Source organism: Marmota monax, unplaced genomic scaffold (genome assembly GCF_021218885.2).
Source record: "Marmota monax isolate L192 unplaced genomic scaffold, Marmota_monax_Labrador192_F-V1.1 WCK01_AAM20220418_F8-fsc00048, whole genome shotgun sequence".
Classification (NCBI taxonomy): domain Eukaryota; kingdom Metazoa; phylum Chordata; class Mammalia; order Rodentia; family Sciuridae; genus Marmota; species Marmota monax.
Window position 1 is genome coordinate 344,705 of NW_026694895.1, and position 20,951 is coordinate 365,655.

Sequence of the window (20,951 nt, forward strand, 5' to 3'; positions counted from 1 at the left end):
CTTGGTCAGTAGTTTGTATTAAATTATCATAGAAGTTTGAGCATGGCTAGTTTGTGTGTGGAGCAATATGTGGTGTTTCTAGGCTGGGATTATCTCAGCAGTCAAGTCTCTACCCTGTAAACTTGTGGTGTCCTAGGAGATTCACAGCATCCCATAGAAAATAGTGAAACAAATAACAGCAACTACAGAAACACATAATATATAGCATTAAAATAAATCCCCAGTGCCTACTATGATATCTAGGATACTAATTACCACAAAATAAAAAATGGCAGGGTCAGCAATTGCCAATAGCAAACATAATGAATAGACATTAACTACTTCTGGCATTAAAATAAACAGGAGGCATCAACTATACCACGCACAGTACTACTATACCACGCACAGTACTAATAACTACAACAACATGAACAGCTGGGGCAATATTTGTACAAACCAAATAGTTCTGAAAGATAGTAAAAATACAATTCATTAAGTCAAAATAAAAGATGATAATAAGATAAAAGAAAGTTTAGGATGTTCAAAATGTAAACCGAGAAAGCAGAATAGAAGTAGCAAGTGATTGCTAGAAAGGAGGACAAAAATTGGTAAAAGAAATAAAGTAAATAGAGAGAGAAAATATCAGAATTTGGCTATTAGCAGGAGAAAAAGAAAAACAAAAATTTTAAAAAATACAAAAATGAACAAAATACCCTCAAAAAACAAGTCACAGAAAAACAACAATCATGAAAAATCCTAAAAATGAGAAAAAAAGAAACAACTATGTGTGTTTTTCTATATTTGTATACCTATATATCTATATCTAGGAAAACAGGAAAAGATTTCTTATGGAAAATGAAAGAATGGTCTCAATTGAGGTGGTCAACACTGTCAACAAGTATTAATGATCACTATCTATGCCTGACTGCCCTTTCCATTTCTTCTTGGACTATGTACTTCTCAGAGAGAGCAAAAGCTGCTTGTGTTGCTCACTAAGATGCTGGTGGAGTAACCTAAAACCTAAGCTTATTGAAACAGCTTTCAGCTTCTCTTCTCACCAGTTTAAGTAGGACAGAATGGTAAGTACTATAATTTGAGTTTTACCTGGGCAGACCAGATTGATACAACTGTAGAGTTCTAAGTAGGGAGTTCCAATGACTGGTACTCAGGTCTAATTGGGGCTTAGGGACTTGTTGGGTGATATCTGCTCTAGAGAGATTAGATCCACATACCCCTAGGGCCGGGCAGATTCTAGTCTCTCCTGGGAGCCTTGATCTCAAGAACTTCTACAGAATTGTACTCACAGGCCTGGGAAAAGAACCTCTACAAATCTCACGTGCTCCATCACCTATGAACATAGCCTTCCCAGGCTCAATCCCTGATTGTAATCACACTCAGCTATTCCCTGACCCTCTTTCACTGATCATGTGAGTCACCAGACTCAAAGGGAAAGCAAATTGCTTACCTCATATTTCTGACTTGAATTCTACTGGTAATATCTTCTCTGTGCCTATTTCAATCTTATTCTGCTAAGTACACATAAGGCCACACTGAAAGTTCTTGCTGGGATAAAATAGCAATATTTGCTATGATCTTCTGGGCTCCTGTAACAGCAAGCTCTAGTGCGTCCTCCTCAACATGGCTCTGTGCCTCAGCTTTCCACTTTTCCTGTTGAGATACACAGAGCACTTTTAAAACACCAAATCACTCTGCAGCTTTTGGTTCAGCTAAGTTCAGACTGCTTTTCTGTTCTACAGGGTTTTCTGTGCCAAAATTGTCCATTGTGTCTCTCTATTTGTGTTATCCCTCCCCTCTGCAGTAAACTGGCACCACCACTGCTGCCACAACCAGTCTGGCTCCAGTGTACTCTTTCTTGTCCTTTGTTCAATGTACCCAGATTTCTAAGTCTCAAGAGACTCTGACAGTCTCATATTGTATTTTAGTGAATTCCCTTTTTCATCCACCTCACTGAGACGCAATATTCCTGATGCTTGCATCCCAAGCCAAGGAACAAATGAAAATACAGCCTTCCTCCTATCTGCCATCTTGAATCTTCTTGCCCCACTCTCCTGCATTTTATATGTTAAGGTAATGTTGGAGCTTCAGTGTGACTAGTTTGTGGTTTGTCTGTGGAACAAAGTTTGCTGTCACTTGGCTGAATTGTGGGCATAGTATAGGAGTAGGTTGTGTATCCTCTGCACTTGTAGTATCCTGATCATCTCCCAGCACATTTTAGTAAAAGGGGGAATAAGCAATAACAATCATAGTACAATAGTAGCAACCAATATACAGCCTTAAAATAAATGTCCAATGCTTAAAAGACATCTGTAACACTTAAAGTCACAGAAAGAGAAATGGGGTGGTCAGCACTTAACATCAGCAACAATAATAAATAGCCGTATACTAGATCTAGCATTAAACCAGCAGGTGTCAACTGTGCCATCGACCATATTAATAACAACCACAACAACAACAGTGGGGGGCAGAAATCATATAAACTAAAAGGGTAAAGTTACAGTTATTATTATTATTATTATTATTATTATTATTATTATTATTATTATTATTTTGTGTGAGGTGCTGAGGATTGAATCCAGGGCCTTGTGCATGTGAGGTAAGCACTTTACCAACTAAGCTATATCCCCAGCCCAAGTTATAGTTTCTTAAGTGAAAAGGAAATATGGTAGAAAGGCAAGAGAAAGTTTAAAGTATTTAAAAAGTGAACAAAGGAATCAGGAAAGAGATAGCAGATGATACCTATAAACAAGGATGTGTAAAAAAATAATGAAAAATGATAAAATAGGGGAAGAGGGAACATGAGTATTTGACTATTAGAGGGGAAAGAAAGGAAAGGAGTAATAAGAGGAACAAAACAAAGGTAAGAACAAACAAATAAAAAATAAAACATACCTGCAAAAGACCCTACCCCTGCATAGTCAAAACAAGGTTAAATAACAAACAGGTGAAAGAAAAATGATAAAAATGAAAAAAAACTATATATATATATATATATATATATATATATATATTCTCAAACCTATCAGCACAGCAAGAATGTACACATATACACAGTAGAAAAGGAGGAAAAGAGAGAAAACAATAGGAAAAAATTCTTAGTGAAAGACGAAGGCTTGTTGCCACTGACCTGGCCAAAACTGTTGGCAGGATGGATGTTTACTGCCTATCTGTGGTGCCCTTCTTTCTGTTTCATTTTGAGTTATGTACCATCGAGGGCTAGGATAACTAAATCTGACCTCTTTCTGTTTCCCACCAAGTTGCAATCTGGTGTGGTCTAGAACCAGATCTGTTTGTAGTAACTCTCAGCTTTCTGTCTCACAGTATAAGGTAGGATAGACTGGGGGACAGTTAGAATTTTGTCTGTATAGTCTAGGTTGATGTACTCCTAGAGTGGGACTGATATAGAGATCTAAATGGGAAGTTCCAGTGGTTGGGGTTTAGTCCTAAGCAAACTTTGGAATTTTGTCCAGTAGTATTTATTCCAGAGAGATTAGATCCACATCCCCTATTACAGGGAAGATGCAATGTCTACAGGAGATCTTGATCTCAGAGACCTCTCCAAAATTCCACTCATAGCTTGGGGGAACTATTCTTCTGCAGGTCTCATATTGTGGATGTGGACTTTCAAGGATCGGATTTGAAGTGCCTGCAGTTTCTGGCCTCTCTCCAGCTGGTTGCATAAGCTACTAGAAATAAAAAGAATTTAAGCCTTTATCCCCTTAGGATCCCTAGCCTAGATCCCCTTAGACACAATCCTCTTTGGGCTTATTTCAGTCACACTAGGCCAGGCACACTCTGGACCTCATGGCAAGTATTTACTGGGAAAGTATTGCAATAGTTTTTATAAACTCCATAGTTTTCACAGTTGCAAGCTGCCCCAGGTCCACTTGCAAATAGTTTCTGCCTCAACTGTCCATTGCTAGTTGGAGATTCAGAGCACTTTTCAATCATGAGCTTACCACACTGTCTGTGAGTCAGATCAGATCAGCCTTCCCCTTTGTTCCTCAGGTTCTCCTGTGCCAAATATATTCACAGTGCTTTTCTTTCTTTCTGCCTGTGTTTATCCCTCTCCTCTGTAGGAACCAGTGGCACTAATGCTGCCCCTGGAGGCAAAGCTGTCGTGTCTCTAATGTATTATTTTTTGTTCTATGTTCAAAGCTCCTGAATTTCTGTGCCTTTATGCTTATTTTACTGTCTAGTATTAAATTTCAGTGAATTCCCGCAGTCACCCACCTCACTGAGAAGCAATACTCCTCTTGCTTGAGTCTTGAACCACTGAGCAAATGGAAAGTGTGCCCTTCCTTCAATTCACCATCTTTAGAGCATTTTCTGTAGGGTCAATCTCATGGTGGTGAATTTCCTCAGTTTTCCCTTATCTTGGAAAGACTATTTCTCCTTAATTTCTGAAGTGTAGCTTCTCTGGGTATATTATTCTTGGTTGGTAATTTTTTGTTTGGTTGTTTTTTAGAAATTTGACTATATCATTGCATTCCCTCCTGCTAGTTTGTACTGGGAAGTCTGCTGTTAGTTTATTTATTTATTTATTTATTTATTTTTTAAAGAGACAGTGAGAGAGAGAGAGAGGGAGAGAAAGAGAATTTTTTAACATTTATTCTTTAGTTTTCGGCAGACATGACATCTTTGTATGTGGTGCTGAGGATCGAACCCAGGCCGCACACATGCCAGGCGAGCGCGCTACCGCTTGAGCCGCATCCCCAGCCCTGCTGTTAGTTTAAATGAGGATTGTTTTACATGTGATTTGATAATTTTCTCTTGTTTTTATAACTTTTTCTTTGTCTTGTCTTTTGACAGTTTGTCTATAATAAGCCTCAGAGAGGATCCTTTTTGGTCCAATTCATTGAGGACTCTTTGAGCCTCCTGGACCTGGTTGTCTGTATCTTTCTCAAATTTTAGAAAAAAAATTAGCTATTATCTTGTTGAATACGTTTTCTATGACTTTTACTTTCTCTTCTCTTTCCAATTTTAGTATATGTGCTGCCGAAGTGAGCACCTCTTCTCTTTCCAGAATATCCATAATACAAGGCTTTCTCATTTATTGGTGTCCCATAACTCAAAAGATTTCTTCATTGGTAATTTTTTCCTTTTTTTTTTTTAAGTTTGACACAGCTATTGCAAAAGATCTGTTTTTAATCTCAGACATTCTTTCTTCTACCTGATCTGTTTTGCTATTGAGGTACTCCACTGCATTTCAAATGTTCACTTATTAAATCTTTAGCTCCAATATTTCTGATTGGTTCTTTTATTATGATTTCTATTTTTTGCTGAATTTCCCCTTCTTGTCATAAATTGCCTTCTTAATTTTTTTATTTTTCTATCTATATTTTCCTATATCTTATTAAATTTGCTTAAATTTACTCCAAAAAAGTTTTTTCAGACAGTTCATTCATTTCCTTTTCTTTAAGGTATATTGCTAGAGAGTTACTGTCTCCTTGAAAGGCATATCATGTTAACTTTTTTCATGATTCTGGTGTCTGAATGTTGATATTTGTACATCTGGCAATTCAATTGTCTCAACCAAGTGTATATGGTAGTTTTTTTTTAGTAAATGTATTTCTCCTGGGCATGTGTCCTGGAGTGTCGGTTGGACAGACTGTGTTCCAGATAGATTCTTTTGTGTAATGTCCATGTAGCTTCTTCAGCTCTAATCAACATTGCGATGTGGTGGTATTTTAGTGCCCTGGGCTGCAGAGGTTGTGGTATTTTCCAAATTTTGTTCGGCCAGTTGAGATATAACTCTTAAGTGAGGTAGATTTTCTGGCAACTCAAAGTGCAGTATTTCCAGCTACAGGTTTGGGGTTCCCATCAGTTTCTATAGGTCTTATGGGGGTGGTGCCACCTCAGTGGGCCCAGGTGAGTGTAGTACACCATGCCTGGTAGCAAATCAAGGTGTTGTCAGTATCTGAGTGTCTCACAAAGGACAGACCTCACCAATGGGCCCACAAACAAAATTTTTTAGTGTCTTAAGGCTACAAAAATTATTTTAAGCTTTTGAGTCAGTGTCCAGGGGTGGCTTCCAATTGCTTCCCAAGGCCAAGGGTGGGTGGCCAAGAACACTGCTTTCTGGGAATGAGAGTGTATGTCACACTTGTGTTCTTAATACATTTGTTTCAGCTAGAGTCTAGTATAATGGTGATGGAGGCTACATTTTCAGTATTTCAAAGAACTGAAAATTCTGAGTTTTATGGGATGGAAGGGTAAAAGTTATTTATGGAAAGTTTACATTTTTCAAATTTATCTTGAGAAAATTGATTGGAAGGAATGGAAACCACAGCTTGACAGATCTGTGTCCAGAACAGTTGACACTTATTACTTTAACATGAATAATAACTTGAATTTGTTATTAAAATAAAATATGTATATCTGTAAGCAAATATAAGAAAAAATCACTATGGTAAAGATTGCAAAACTTTTACAAGAGTAATTATAACATGTATTTTATATAATCAAGTCAATTGTGCATCACAAGTTTTCTATACTACTTACACCTTGAAGTCCAACTGTGATAAGATAGAATCCTTTGAAGAAGTCATAATCATTAGAACTGACAGTATGTGGGACCTGTAATGTAAGAAATTATAATTACTGCATTCACAAATTCATGTTTATTTGCCATATCAATGCTTATAAAAGAACATAAAATTGAACAATGTTAACATCTAAAAAAATAAAACCGAGAAAAAGAATGATTAATCTTTCAATCTATTCTTACAATTTCTTAATGATTACTGACAGTTTATTTGAAGTTATATTATAACATTTTTATGTGGTGATTTGAATTTCCAAAGCCTTGATTATGGTTAATTAAATTTTTATTCATATAATCCCACAAGAATAGGCCTATTTTATTATTCTTGCTTTGGACCTGGAAAATTGGTTAGAATATCTATATAAAATCACTTCATTCAATTAAACTTTGCTGCACTTAAACATGTTTGTGCCCCTTAAAAGTGAAAAATAAAATGGTAACTTGGGGGAAGATTTTGGCTCAATATAAGGACTTTAAAAAAATTAGAACAAGCCTAGAGCAGTGGTGCATGCCTGTAATCCCAGGAGCTTGTAAGTTCAAAGCCAGCCTTATCAACTTAGGGAGGCCCTAAGCAACTTAGCAAGACCTGTCTCAAATAAAACACAAAAAGGCCTAGGGATAGCCAGGCACAATAGTGCATGCCTATAATCCCAGCAGCTCGGCAGGCTGAGGCAGGAGGATTGCTAATTCAAAGCCAGCCTCAGCAATAGCGAGGTGCTTAGCAACTCAGTAAGACCCTGTCTCTAAATAAAATATAAAATAGGGCTAGGGATGGATGTGGTTCAGTGGTTGAATGACCCTGGGTTCAATCCCTTGTACCAAAAAACGAAAAAAAAAGAAAGAAAAAAAGAAAAAGAAAAAAAGGGCTAGGGATGAGGCTAAGTGATTAAGCATCCCTGGTTTTAAACCCTGGTACAAAAAAAAAAAAAAAAATAGAGCAAATAATGTATTCATAGATAATCTTGTCTTCACTGATTCTATTCATTTGAGTTAGAGGCATTTTTTGTTTTGCCTTAAAAATGGCCATTAGTGTTAAAAATTTATCTGCCCCAAATCAGTTGAGGAATGTTTATTTAGTACTCTAGATGCTGGTATCTTGCCAAATTAGCTCTGCTTCTCTTTCATATTTACATTCATTTCTGGTACTTTCCTTCCAAAACAATATTAGGATGGTACATTTAATAAGTAATTTTTCTTTCTTGTGTTAACTGTCAATTAGAATATCTTTAGCTATAAGAAAATCCCTAACCGAACTTACAATGACTTAAATAATAAAACAATTCCTTATTTAGCAAGATGTCTGGAGGTAGGAAAGCCCAAGAATAATAGGCCTATTTTTTCTGCATTCTCTTGCCCTGACTTCTTGCTGGTTATATGATTTATAAACAGATGACTACAGCAGTTCCACATAGCATCTGACATCCACAACCACAAAGAGACTTTCCTCTTGTAGCTCCTTTCAAAAGCTTAGAATCCTTTTCCTTGGAAGACTGACTTTACATTTCATTGTCCAGATTGGATTTTTTTGTCCATGCACTTAAAAAAACACTGGCTAGAGGAATGGGAATAGATGTAAATGGATGTAAATGTAAATGGATGTCTGCACCAAATGAATCACTTAGCAATCTTGTTTTGGTCAAATTCCTATTCCTAAACCTTCCTATAAGAAATTTTGGAGCTATCACTTTTAGAACCATGCCATATTTTCTCCTTCCTGTCACCTCTCAGAAGAATGAGGATTTGGATGCTGGTACAAGCTCTGGCTTTGCCTTGTGGGTCACTATTATTTTTTATTTTTCAACTCAATGAATTTCGACCATGCCCCCTATAGTCTACTTTAATGTGGTTGTCAGCTCCTAGCTGAACCACTAGATTAGGTAGAACCCAGGAACCCTGGAGGTGAGAACTTCTAAATGGGAATGGATCTCCTAGGAAGAGAATGTACACAACCAAGAAATTTCAGGAGCATATTTTGTTGGTTAGAAATGGGTATGGGACCAGAATCTCCCCTATAAGCCAGACTGAAAATCAAAGATGTGCATTTAGGCAGTGGGAATGGGATAGGGTGGTTGGTGGGTGAGGAGACAATTTCACTAATCAGACTGAATAGACTGAGTTTTTGGATGGGTCTATTTTGGAAAGGCAATATTAAAAAGTGAAGTAGAGTTATGTTTTCCACAGGATCAGACCTGATGCAGCCAGACAAAGGGATTGGGTCAGGATTACCTTTCATCCACATTAATCCACTGGTGACTCTCTGCAATCTTGTTATTTAGTGGAGGAGCACTTGGTATTCCCTGACATTGTTACACTTTAAGTGATAAGTTTTCCTTTAGGCCAGATTTACTGTGGCCATTTTCCAATCAGGCAGTCTAAAGACGCTGATGACTGCATCATCTAGCTTTTGAAGGCACTAATTGTCATTTTGCTTGGAAAGCTCCATTCCCATGAAGAAAATATAAACAGCTCTCAGGTAGTTTATAAACACAAGGCTTAGTTTATAGATTTGTTTCTGTCATTAAAGTACCTGTAAATATTTTTGTTGTTGTTGTTATTCTTGCCCCATGTCTGCCTCCAAATGTTTTTTGATGCTGTGAAACCAGTACCCAAGGAAAGTGGTTTAAATGTGACTCTGGTAAAAATTAGTAGCTAAGTTGGGAGTCAATTTAGGCCTTTTGCAGTGGCTCAAAGAGGCAGAATTACAGAGATGATCAGTCTGGTTGTCCTTTTTTTCTGAATTACCTGTTTTGTCTCACTTCCTGGAAAATCATAGTGCAATGGTATCTGTGGACTTCAGTATTTGGGGATGGGGAGGCTCAGTGGGGACTGGGTAGTAAATGCCTTACCCTTCTACAGACTAAAATTTCTTGAAGTATTTGAAATGCTCAACAAGCCTGAAAAGAGTAGAATCTTGGTGTTTTATGATAAAGATAAAAATTAAAAAGCACTTAGAAAATTTGGATGGACCAAAAGAAATAGAAATTACAGATAACTGCTAAATAGTTTTAATTGTAAAATTTAGGATAATTCTTTTCTTTAAAAAATTATATTCATTTTTCAAATTTAGAATATAGATGAGGGGTTAGAATATTTTTTACTATCTGTGGAATTTAGCTAGTTTATTATCATAATTACCAACAAAACAGTTAAATTCAACAAGAACTTTGGGAAATAAAAGCTAACCTGGGTCTATAAAAGCTAACCTGGGTCTAAGTTATTTTATACAGACTTCTCTGTCCAAAAGAAAAGAAGAATTGATCAGAAAAATAAGTGTCCAGATTTAAATTTAGAAATTGAATATGATTTTATTTTAGAGGCTAAAAGTCCATGTTTCTAGAAAATGGCTGCTTCGTTTTGTGAAGAGGCTGTGTGTATGAGTATTTCTCTTGGATTTTTACTGTGCAAAGTCTCAGTATGTGGGGTGGATATATGTAATGATGGGAGTTTTTCCCTCCTTTATAAGCAGCATTCTAATGGAAATGCACGGCTCTGCCATTATTATTGCCCGTGCAAATATTTGCCTCAAGATTTAAGCCTGCAGCTCTGGGAACGGCTCTAAAAATAATAATATTGTTGAGTATTTATATGTCATTTTCTTTCAGCATGTTTTTCAGTTTTATTCTACATGTACTGAAAAATGTCTTACAATTTGTGTAATTGTGGTAACTAGAAAAAGCTGTTTGGATATGAGGCTTCTCAAATCAACAAGGAGGTCAAAATGGATGTCATCCCTGTTCATGGCATATTTGGTTTGAAATATCTGGTTTTAATGTTTAATAGTCATTTCGTATGTTTAAGTGGTTTTTAATGTTGCACAAAAATGGCACCTAATTAATACATTCACACAACGTACAAAAATGCACTAAGTCTCCTGCACTCAAATTTGCACATATTCTCTTCCTGCTATATTTATTTATAGCAATGTACACTGCTTAATGTGTGCTTTTACATGAAAAGCATTTTGTAAATGTTTGCTATTTGCATTTTCTCTTTGAGGACAGCCACAATCTTGTACCACCATTCAGTAGGAGAGATCATCAAAGCAATTAGTTTGAAAGTACTTCTCCATTTACCAAAGGATTTTAACTCTTTTGGAAAATTATGGGTAAGATTGTAGATTATCTTAGACTGAATTCTATAGAAACAAAACTGAGACAAGGATTTCTAGGACAATGACTTTTTTGTGGGGGAAGGTGGGTGCTCTCAGAAGAAGCTTGTGAAGGAGGCAGAATAGGAAAGGGGAGATGTGGAATCAAGGAGGAAGTCTCAGTGGAGACTGGATCTTCTGTTGGCTTCCGCAGTGAGACTCTGGAGGGAGAATGTGTCACAGAGTTGGTCACATCTGGAGGCAAATGGGCTGGTGTGTCAGGCATTGATTGTGGTTGGCCCTGAAAAGAAGGTAGGAGGGTAGCCTCTTGGGTGAGGCAGCTCCCAGGGGACCCAGGGTAGTTCACCCATAAGTTGTCAGCCAAGACTCACAGCATGTTGGTGATGGGAATTCCAGCTAATTAAGGCAATCTGGGCATGGCACCAACCGCCTCCATTATATAGATGAATGACAATTTAAAAGAACAGGAAACTTGTTGGACCTAGGTTCTGTCGCTTTTCCTCCAGAGGACACACCACCCCCACGCATCAACATGTGTAATCAAACAAAGGTAGAAATTCAAAACATGTTCAAGGCCCTTCAATTACAGTGACAGTTTAAAAATATTAACTAAGATGTGGACTTCAGTTCTGTTCTTATTCTGTTGCTTATGGTGTAGTATTGGAGAATTTATCTGGCTAACTTTCCTGTTAAAATGCATTCATGTCACAGTGGGTGCAAATGGGCTCCTTGAGAAAGGACGTGAGATATTGTCCATGAAAATCTGAGGGTGTTTGGAATGCCAAGTGCACTCAGGCAACCTTTCTCCTGGCTTAATTTTCCTGCTTCAAATGCTTTATTTGCAGAAGCCTTTGACTGTCTGTACATGCAGAACTGATTCTGACAGAACCAAAACACTTGCTGTGTTCAATGAATGAATTCCTCTCAAATTCTTTCTTTGCAATAGATTATTATGTCATACTGAGGAACTGTAGAGTATTCTTTTTACTGATAGAACATCTCCAACCCTCTTTTTCATCCCATTATAGAGTAGGTGGAGAAGATTTTTTTCTTTGAAAAGCAATTTTTCCTACTTACTAGAATACTGGCATGCCTTATAGAAATGCTTAACCTTATATGAGAACAGTGGAGTTCCCCTTAGTATCACTGATTTAAGGGTTGTTTTAGTCTGTTTTAAATTGTTAAATATTTTTCATGGGCATAAAGACATTAAAAAACTTTTGGATTGGAAACTTAACTTTTAAGTGTAAGACCATTGAAATAAACAATGTGGATCCATAGTGGATCAAAGAAAATATTTGTTGCTATTAATATTCCCTCTGATTGCATCTGAATTTGATTATTCTAATTTATCAAACAGGGATAATAATATGCAAATAAACTCAAAATATAAAGAGGCATTAATTTAGACTTTAGAATGATAATGCAACCTTTTCACCTTGAGTAGGACTTTGCTATGACTTTATACAGAAATTGAACTAAGCCAGTGCCTAGGAGTGTTCTGAAAGGAATAAAGTATTTTGGAGCACAGTGGACACATGATTGAGAAGGCAATGTGCAGGGATCCTGTTTATAAATGATTTCCTTATGATCTGAAATTCAGCACCATTTGTTATCTTTTCATTACAAATATTTATTATTATCCCAAGAAAGCTAGCAGATAAGAGGGTAAAGTAAAAGATATAGACTTCCCTTTGAATTCAAATCTTAAATAAGTATCTTCCTCAGTCTGACTTTATTTTCCTTTATGTAATTATTTTTTTTAAAAGAGAGAGTAGGAGAGAGAGAGAGAGAGAGAATTTTTTAATATTTATTTTTTAGTTCTCGGCGGACACAACATCTTTGTTTGTATGTGGTGCTGAGGATCGAACCCGGGCCGCAAGCACGCCAGGCGAGCACGCTACCGCTTGAGCCACATCCCCAGCCCCTTTTATGTAATTATTAATCTGTCTACATTTGTATGTATCTCGTCTAGACATAGGATTTTTTTTGAATAAGAAAAAATCCTTTTTAATATGTATGTGTAATAATGTATTCACCAATATTTATTTATTTCATTGATTGATCATTTTTTAAATATTACTGTAAGCATGATAGAATAAATTTTTTAAAAATATTATTTCTCTTTAACTTGTTCAAACTATGCCTAGAACTCATGGAAAGACCAAATAAAGTATTGAAGGATCCAATGTATTAGAAACTAGAAACTTTTCTTTCACAGTCATTAAATTTGGCTAACATTTTAAAAATACCTCATTTGGGCTGGGTGCACTGGTGTGCACATATAAACTCTGCAACTTGGGAGGCTGAGGCAGGAGAATTCCAAGTTCTAGGTCAACCTGGAAAACTTAGTGAGACCCTGTCTCAAAAACAATTTAAAAAGAGCTGGAAATGTAGCTCAGTGGTAAAGTGCCCCTAGGTTTAACACTCAATACCACAAATTAATCAATGAATCAATGCCTCATTTATGTAATTATTATTAGTTGCTAATAGTTTGAGCAATTTGAAATCCCTTTAAAGTTCATAATTTCTTTTTATTTTTTTATTTTTTGTATTGGTTGTTCAAAACATTACATAACTCATGACATATCATCTTTCATACATTTGATTCACGTGGGTTATGAACTCCCATTTTTACCCCAAATACAAGTTGCAGAATCACATCGGTTACACATCCACATTTTTCCATAATGCCATATTAGTGACTGTTGTATTCTGCTACCTTTCCTATCCCCTACTATCCCCCCTCCCCTTCCCTCCCCTCTTCCCTCTCTACCCCATCAGCTGTTGTTCAATTCTCTCCCTTGTTTTTTTTTCCCTTTCCCCTCACCATCTCTTATATGTAATTATGTGTAACAATGAGGGTCTCCTTCCATTTCCATACAGTTTCCCTTCTCTCTCCCTTTCCCTCCCACCACTCGTCTCTGTTTAATGTTAGTCTTTTCCTCATGCTCTTCCTCCTTGCTCTGTTCTTAGTTGCTCACCTTATATCAAAGAAGACATTTGGCATTTGTTTTTTAAGGATTGGCTAGCTTCACTTAGCATAATCTGCTCTAATGCCACCCATTTCCCTGCAAATTCCATGATTTTGTCGTTTTTTAGTGCTGCATAATACTCCATTGTGTATAAATGCCACATTTTTTTTTATCCATTCATCTATTGAAGGGCATCTAGGTTGATTCCAGAGTCTAGCTATTGTGAATTGTGCTGCTATGAACATCGTTGTGGCAGTATCCCTGTAGTACACTCTTTTAAGGTCTTCAGGGAATAGTCCGAGAAGGGGAATAGCTGGGTCAAATGGTGGTTCCATTCCCAGCTTTCCCATGAATCTCCATACTGCTTTCCATATTGGCCGCACCAATTTGCAGTCCCACCAGCAATGTGCAAGTGTACCCTTTTCCCCACATCCTCGCCAGCACTTGTTGTTGTTTGACTTCATAATGGCTGCCAATCTTACTGGAGTGAGGTGGTATCTTAGGGTGGTTTTGATTTGCATTTCTCTGACTGCTAGAGATGGTGAGCATTTTTTCATGTACTTATTGATTCATTGTATGTCCTCCTCTGTGAAGTGTCTGTTCAGGTCCTTGGCCCATTTGTTGATTGGGTTATTTGTTATCTTATTGTTTAATTTTTTGAGTTCTTTGTATATTCTGGCTATTAGGGCTCTATCTGAAGTGTGAGGAGTAAAGATTTGTTCCCAGGATGTAGGTTCCCTATTTACCTCTCTTATTGTTTCTCTTGCTGAGAAAAAACTTTTTAGTTTAAGTAAGTCCCATTTGTTTATTCTTGTATTTAACTCTTGGGCTATGGGTGTCCTATTAAGGAATTTGGAGCCCGACCCCACAATATGTAGATCGGAGCCAACTTTTTCTTCTATCAGGCGCAGAGCCTCTGATTTGATATCAAGCTCCTTGATCCATTTTGAGTTAACTTTTGTGCATGGCGAGAGAAAGGGATTCAGCTTCATTTTGTTGCATATGGATTTCCAGTTTTCCCAGCACCATTTGTTGAAGATGCTATCCTTCCTTCATTGCATGCTTTTAGCCCCTTTATCAAATATAAGAAAGTTGTAATTTTGTGGATTGGTCTCTGTGTCCTCTATTCTGTACCATTGGTCCACCTGCCTGTTTTGGTACCAGTACCATGCTGTTTTTGTTACTATTGCTCTGTAGTACAGTTTGAACTCTGGTATCGCTATACCTCCAGATTCACACTTCCTGCTTAGAATTGCTTTTGCTATTCTGGGTCTTTTGTTTTTCCATATGAATTTCACGATAGCTTTATCTATTTCTACAAGAAATGCCGTTGGGATTTTGATTGGCATTGCGTTGAACCTGTAGAGAACTTTGGGTAATATCGCCATTTTGATGATGTTGGTTCTGCCTATCCATGAACAGGGTACATTTTTCCATCTTCTAAGATCTTCTTCTATCTCTCTCTTTAGGGTTCTGTAGTTTTCATTGTATAAATCTTTCACCTCTTTTGTTAGGTTAATTCCCAAGTATTTTATTTTTTTTGAGGATATTGTGAATGGGGTGGTTTTCCTCATTTCCATTTCAGAAGTTTTGTTGCTGATATACAGGAATGCCTTTGATTTATGCGTGTTGATTTTATATCCTGCCACTTTGCTGAATTCATTTATTAGTTCTAGTAGTTTGTTTGTAGACCCTTTTGGGTCTTCTAGTTATAGGATCATGTCGTTCGCAAATAGTGATATTTTAAGTTCTTCTTTTCCTATTTTTATGCCTTTAATTTCTTTTGTCTCTCTAATTGCTCTGGCTAGTATTTCAAGGACCAAATTGAATAGAAGTGGTGAGAAAGGGCATCCCTGTCTTGTTCCAGATTTTAGAGGGAATGCCTTCAGTTTTTCTCCATTTAGAATGATGCTAGCCTGAGGCTTAGCATATATAGCTTTTACAATGTTGAGGTATGTTCCTGTTATCCCTAGTTTTTCTAGAGTTTTGAACATAAAGTGATGCTGTACTTTGTCGAATGCTTTTTCTGCATCTATCGAGACGATCATATGGTTCTTATCTTTAAGTCTATTGATGTGGTGAATAACATTTATTGATTTCCGTATATTGAACCAGCCTTGCATCCCAGGGATGAATCCTACTTGATCATGGTGCACAATTTTTTTGATATGCTTTTGTATTCGATTCGCCAGGATTTTATTGAGAATTTTTGCATCTATGTTCATTAGAGATATTGGTCTGTAGTTTTCTTTCTTTGCAGTGTCTTTGTCTGGTTTCGGGATCAGGGTGATGTTGGCCTCATAGAATGAGTTTGGAAGAGCTCCTTCTTTTTCTATTTCTTGAAATAGCTTGAAAAGTATTGGTATTAATTCTTCTTTGAAGGTTTTGTAAAACTCCGCTGTATACCCATCCGGTCCAGGGCTTTTCTTGGTTGGTAGTCTTTTGGGCTTCTTCTATTTCTTCCTTTGTTATTGGTCTGTTTAAATTGCGTGTGTCTTCCTGACTCAATCTGGGCAGATCATATGACTTAAGAAATTTATCGATATCTTCACTGTCTTCTATTTTATTAGAATATAGGGTTTCAAAATACTTTCTAATTATCTTCTGTATTTCTGTAGTGTCTGTTGTGATATTGCCTTTTTCATCCCGTATGTTAGTAATTTGAGTTTTCTCTCTTCTTCTCTTCGTTAGCATGGCTAAGGGTTTGTCGATCTTATTTATTTTTTCAAAGAACCAACTTTTAGTTTTATCAATTTTTTCAATGGTTTTTTTTGTTTCAATTTCATTGAGTTCCACTCTGATTTTAATTATTTCTTGTCTTCTGTTATATTTGCTGTTGTTTTGCTCTTCCTTTTCTAGGGTTTTGAGATGTAGTGTGAGTTCATTTATTTGTTGGTTTTTTCTTTTTTTGAGGAATGAATTCCAGGAAATGATTTTCCCCCTTAAAACTGCTTTCATTGTGTCCCATAGATTCCGGTATGTTGTGTCTGTATTGTCGTTTATCTCTAAGAATTTTTTGATTTCCTCCTTTATGTCTTCTGTAACCCATTGATCGTTCAGTAACATATTGTTTATTTTCCATGTGATGCATGATTTTTCCTTCCTTCTTTTATCATTGATTTCCAGTTTCATTCCATTATGATCAGATATGGTGCATGGTATTATCTCCACACCTTTATATTTACTAAGAGTTGCCCTATGGCATAATATATGGTCTATCTTTGAGTAGGATCCATGTGCTGCTGAGAAGAATGTGTATCCACTTGATGATGGTTGATATATTCTATATATGTCAGTTAAGTCTAGGTTATTGATTGTGTTATTGAGTTCTCTAGTTTCTTTATTCAGCTTTTGTCTGGAGGATCTGTCTAATGGCGAGAGCGGTGTGTTGAAGTCACCCATAATTATTGTGTTGTGGTCTATTTGACTCTTGAACTTGAGGAGAGTTTGTTTTATGAACGTTGCCGCACCATTGTTTGGTGCATACAAATTGATAATTGTTATGTCTTCTTGGTGGATGGTTCCTTTTAACAGTATATAGTGTCCTTCTTTATCCCTTTTGATTAATTTAGGTTTGAAGTTGATTTTATTCTATATGAGTATGGCCACTCCTGCTTGCTTCCGAGGGCCATGTGAGTGGTATGATTTTTCCCAACCTTTCACCTTCAGCCTGTGTATGTCTTTTCCTATCATATGAGTCTCCTGAAGGCAGCATATTGTTGGATTCCTTTTTTTGATCCAGGTTACTAGCTTATGTCTCTTGATTGGTGAATTTAGGCCATTAACATTTAATGTTACAATTGAAATATGATTTGTATTTCCAGTCATGTTTATTTATTTATTTATTTTAGTTTGGCTAGTTTTTACTCTTTGGTTATTTTCCTCCCCCTTTACTGAGATACCTCCCGCTGTTAGTTTTGGGCACTATTTTTCAATTCCTCTTCTTATAGTATTTTGCTCAAAATGCTTTGCAGTGCTGGTTTTCTGGCTGCGAATTCTTTTAGCTTTTGTTTATCGTGAAATGTTTTAATTTCATTGTCAAATCTGAAGCTTAATTTTGCTGGATACAGTATTCTTGGTTGGAATCCATTGTTTTTCAGCGTTTGAAATACATTGTTCCAGGATCTTCTGGCTTTCAAAGTCTGTGATGAAAAATCAGTCGTTAACCTAATTGGTTTACCCCTGAATGTAATCTGCCTCCTTTCTCTCCTAGCTTTTAATATTCTCTCCTTGTTCTGTATGTTGGCCATCTTCATAATTATATGTCTTGGAGTTGGTCTATTATGGTTTTGAATGTTTGGGGTCCTGTAGGCTTCCAGGATTTGGCAATCCATTCCATCTTTCATCTCTGGGAAGTTTTCTAGAATTATTTCATTTAATATGTTGTCCATTCCTTTGGTTTGAATCTCAATGCCTTCTTCTATCCCGATGACTCTCATATTTGTTTTTTTTATGACATCCCATATCTCTTGAATAGCTTGCTCGTGGGATTTAAGCATCTTTTCTGTGTTGACTATATTCTTTTCAAGTTGATAAACTTTGTCTTCATTATCTGATGTTCTGACTTCTACTTGATCTAGTCTATTTGTAATATTCTCATTTGAATATTTAATTTGGTTTATAGTTTCCTGCATTTCTAGGATTACTGTTTGGTTTTTTTTTTAAGATCTCTATCCTGGTAAAGCTCGTTCTTTGCCATTTGAATTTGTTTGTTTAATTCATTTTCAAAATATACTTTTATTGCTTGGACTTGCTGTCTCATGTCTTCTCTAATATTCCTTTCCATCTGAGTTAGGTATGCCTTGAGTTCTTTCCCTATCCATGCTTCTGATGCTTCTAGGTCCTCCTGTAGACTTAAGTTGTCCTGCATTGTTTGTACTCCTTTTTTCCCTTGTTTTTTCATGGTGTTCACGTTACTTTCCAGCTCTGTTTGACTGCTTTGTAACTGCTTTCTCCTATACATTTGTTTTGGCTTTGTGTATCTCTGTTGTCTCTCCTTTGTGGTGGGAGATTATGCCTAGAGATGTCGGGCTTTATTGTACTTTAAAGCTGATTCATTCAATTTATAAAGGGCTTCCGGATTCTGTATGCATATAGTGATTTGTTGTTTGTTCTTAGGACTTTATGTTTAGGTTAGGTGCTATGAAGGTATAAGGGTTAGTATGTCTTGGCTACTTTAGAAGGTTGCTCTACTGAAGGGGGATACTAACTGTCGATTGGATCAGGGTGTTGGTAGTAGCTAGGTATTTAGGAGCCCTATAGACAGCCTCGAAACATTCACCTATTTGCATTTAGACAATTACACGTAATGGAGGACATAATGCTTGGGATGAAAGTTGGGGAGAAGGGGAAAGAAGGTGCTCTTAAAAAGAAAGAAGGAGAGGGAGATAGATAGAATAGAGGAGAATGGAAAGAACAATAAAAATTGAAAGGGGAAAGAAAGAAGGAAAAGGGGAGAGAAAAAATAGAATAAAATAAAATAAAATTGAATTAGGTCTTAGAGATCCATTTTCTTCTCTTCCCGTAGGCAGAGCTGTGCCCTCCGGGCTGAGTTTTGCCCTCTATGTGTCAACAGCAATCCCTGTAAGGCAGCTCCTGGGAGTCTCTCAATCCTGTTAGTCCAGAGTCGTTCCACTTCTCCTGCCCCTCCTCCCCTTCCTCCTGCCAGCCAGCCAGGTCCTGCTCACCAGAGGCGGTTCCCCAAGGATCTGGTTACACTTTCAGCCCCACTGCGTGCCCTATTTCCCGAATGACGGAGCACTCTCTCTACCATTCATCTAAGCCCCAGTGCTGTGGAGCTGTGGTCTGGGAGTCAATAGTTTAGTTTTTCCGGACCCCTTTGGTGGGCACGCCCTGGGAAGCTGGCGGCTAAGACCTTGTGTGTCGCCACTGGTGGTAATGTGAGTTGGGGGTCGAGAATCCCCTCTGCTACCCTCAGCCCCTACAATTACAACCACTCCGCTGGCGGTAGGAGGAGTTGGGGGTCAGGAGTGACCTCTGTTTCCCTCCGCCCCTACCGTCTCACCCTCTCTGTTAGCGGTTGGGGGAGTTGGGGGTGGGGAGTCTTCTCTGCTTCCCTCCACCTCTACAGTCACGCCCACGTCACTGGCAGTAGGGGGAGTTTGGGTTCGGGAGTCCCTTGGCCCTTACGGTCACGCCCACTGAGAGATTTTTGAAGTTTCCGGGTTGTTTGTATCTGGTGTTGGTGGGAGTCACACACCTGCTAAAGTAGATTCCGCTGGGAAGGAATCTCGTTGGCCGAACTCTGGTGACTTCCCCTCTCTGCTATGGCGGCCCCTGGCTCCTTGCCGGAGTATCCGAAGGGAGGGGTGGGACTGGCTTGTCTCTGTTCTGACTCAATCTCTGGTTTTAGCTCCCAGTTCACTATTTCATAAAGGCTTGGTTAGAGTCCCTTCACGTCGCCTCCTGAGCCTGGTGGGCGGGGCCTTTCGCCGGTTGGGCGGGGTCGTTCGCAGAGCCTGGTGGGCCGGGCCCGTTCGCCATGCGAGCGGGGCTGTTCGCAGTGTCGGGCGGGCGGGAGCTGTTCACCCGAGGGGTGGGGGTCGTTTGCAGTGCCGAACCGCCAGGGGCGGTTCACAGAGCCGGACCGGCAGGGGCCTGGGCAGGCAGCGGCTGTTTGAACGTTCGCCGGCGGGACTGGGCCCCTGCGCCTTGTGGCCGAGACAAACTGACACTTCCAATAAACTTACTAATTCCCGGCAGGTCTCCTTTCAGCCGAATTTTGCTAGAAGTTTCTCAGCAGGTAGCATGTAGGTGTATTAATGGGTCTCTCTGATCCCGTTACTGTGGAGGTATTGAAAGTGCTGCCTGCTCGCCGGCCGCCATCTTGGAAAATCTAAAGTTCATAATTTCTAAACTATATGTTATAATATTTTTGTTGCTTTCAGAAACTTCCACCTAAGTGAAGAAGACCACTGGATTTACCAGGCTATTTTAGATCAGTATCCTGGAGATCTCTTTGGCAGAAGGACTCTGTATCTCGATATGTTACAAAGATATTTTCCTCACAAATCTAGGCATGACTTGGTGAGTGCAAGTTGAAATTGTTTTAGGGGTCAATGATTATGGAGATATGTGTGTGTGCACGTGTGTGTGTGTGTGTGAAAATAATCTAAAATGTATTGTATTTCCTACTCTATAGAAAATAGTTGAATTACAGGTTGAAAGTCTGTGCAGGTCATTTTTCCCCCAAAATCTATATAGTCCATAAGCAGGTGAGGGCCTGTCTGGCAACTTGTCCCAGAAATCTTCACCATGGCTCCCAGGATGGTCCGCTAGTGTTTGATCCTCAGGTTTACAAACA

At 38.1% G+C, this 20,951-nt stretch overlaps 1 protein-coding gene across 2 annotated transcripts in view; it reads left to right on the top strand.

Annotated features, from left to right (window-relative positions):
• Ccdc148 (coiled-coil domain containing 148) overlaps positions 1 to 20,951 on the top strand; it is a 356,434-nt gene that overhangs the window by 166,386 nt on the left and 169,097 nt on the right. For both annotated transcript variants that reach the window (XM_046426939.2, XM_058573466.1), the window contains exon 8: positions 20,536 to 20,674. In XM_046426939.2, coding sequence (XP_046282895.2) covers positions 20,536 to 20,674 — 139 coding nt within the window. The remainder of the gene's footprint in view (positions 1 to 20,535; positions 20,675 to 20,951) is intronic.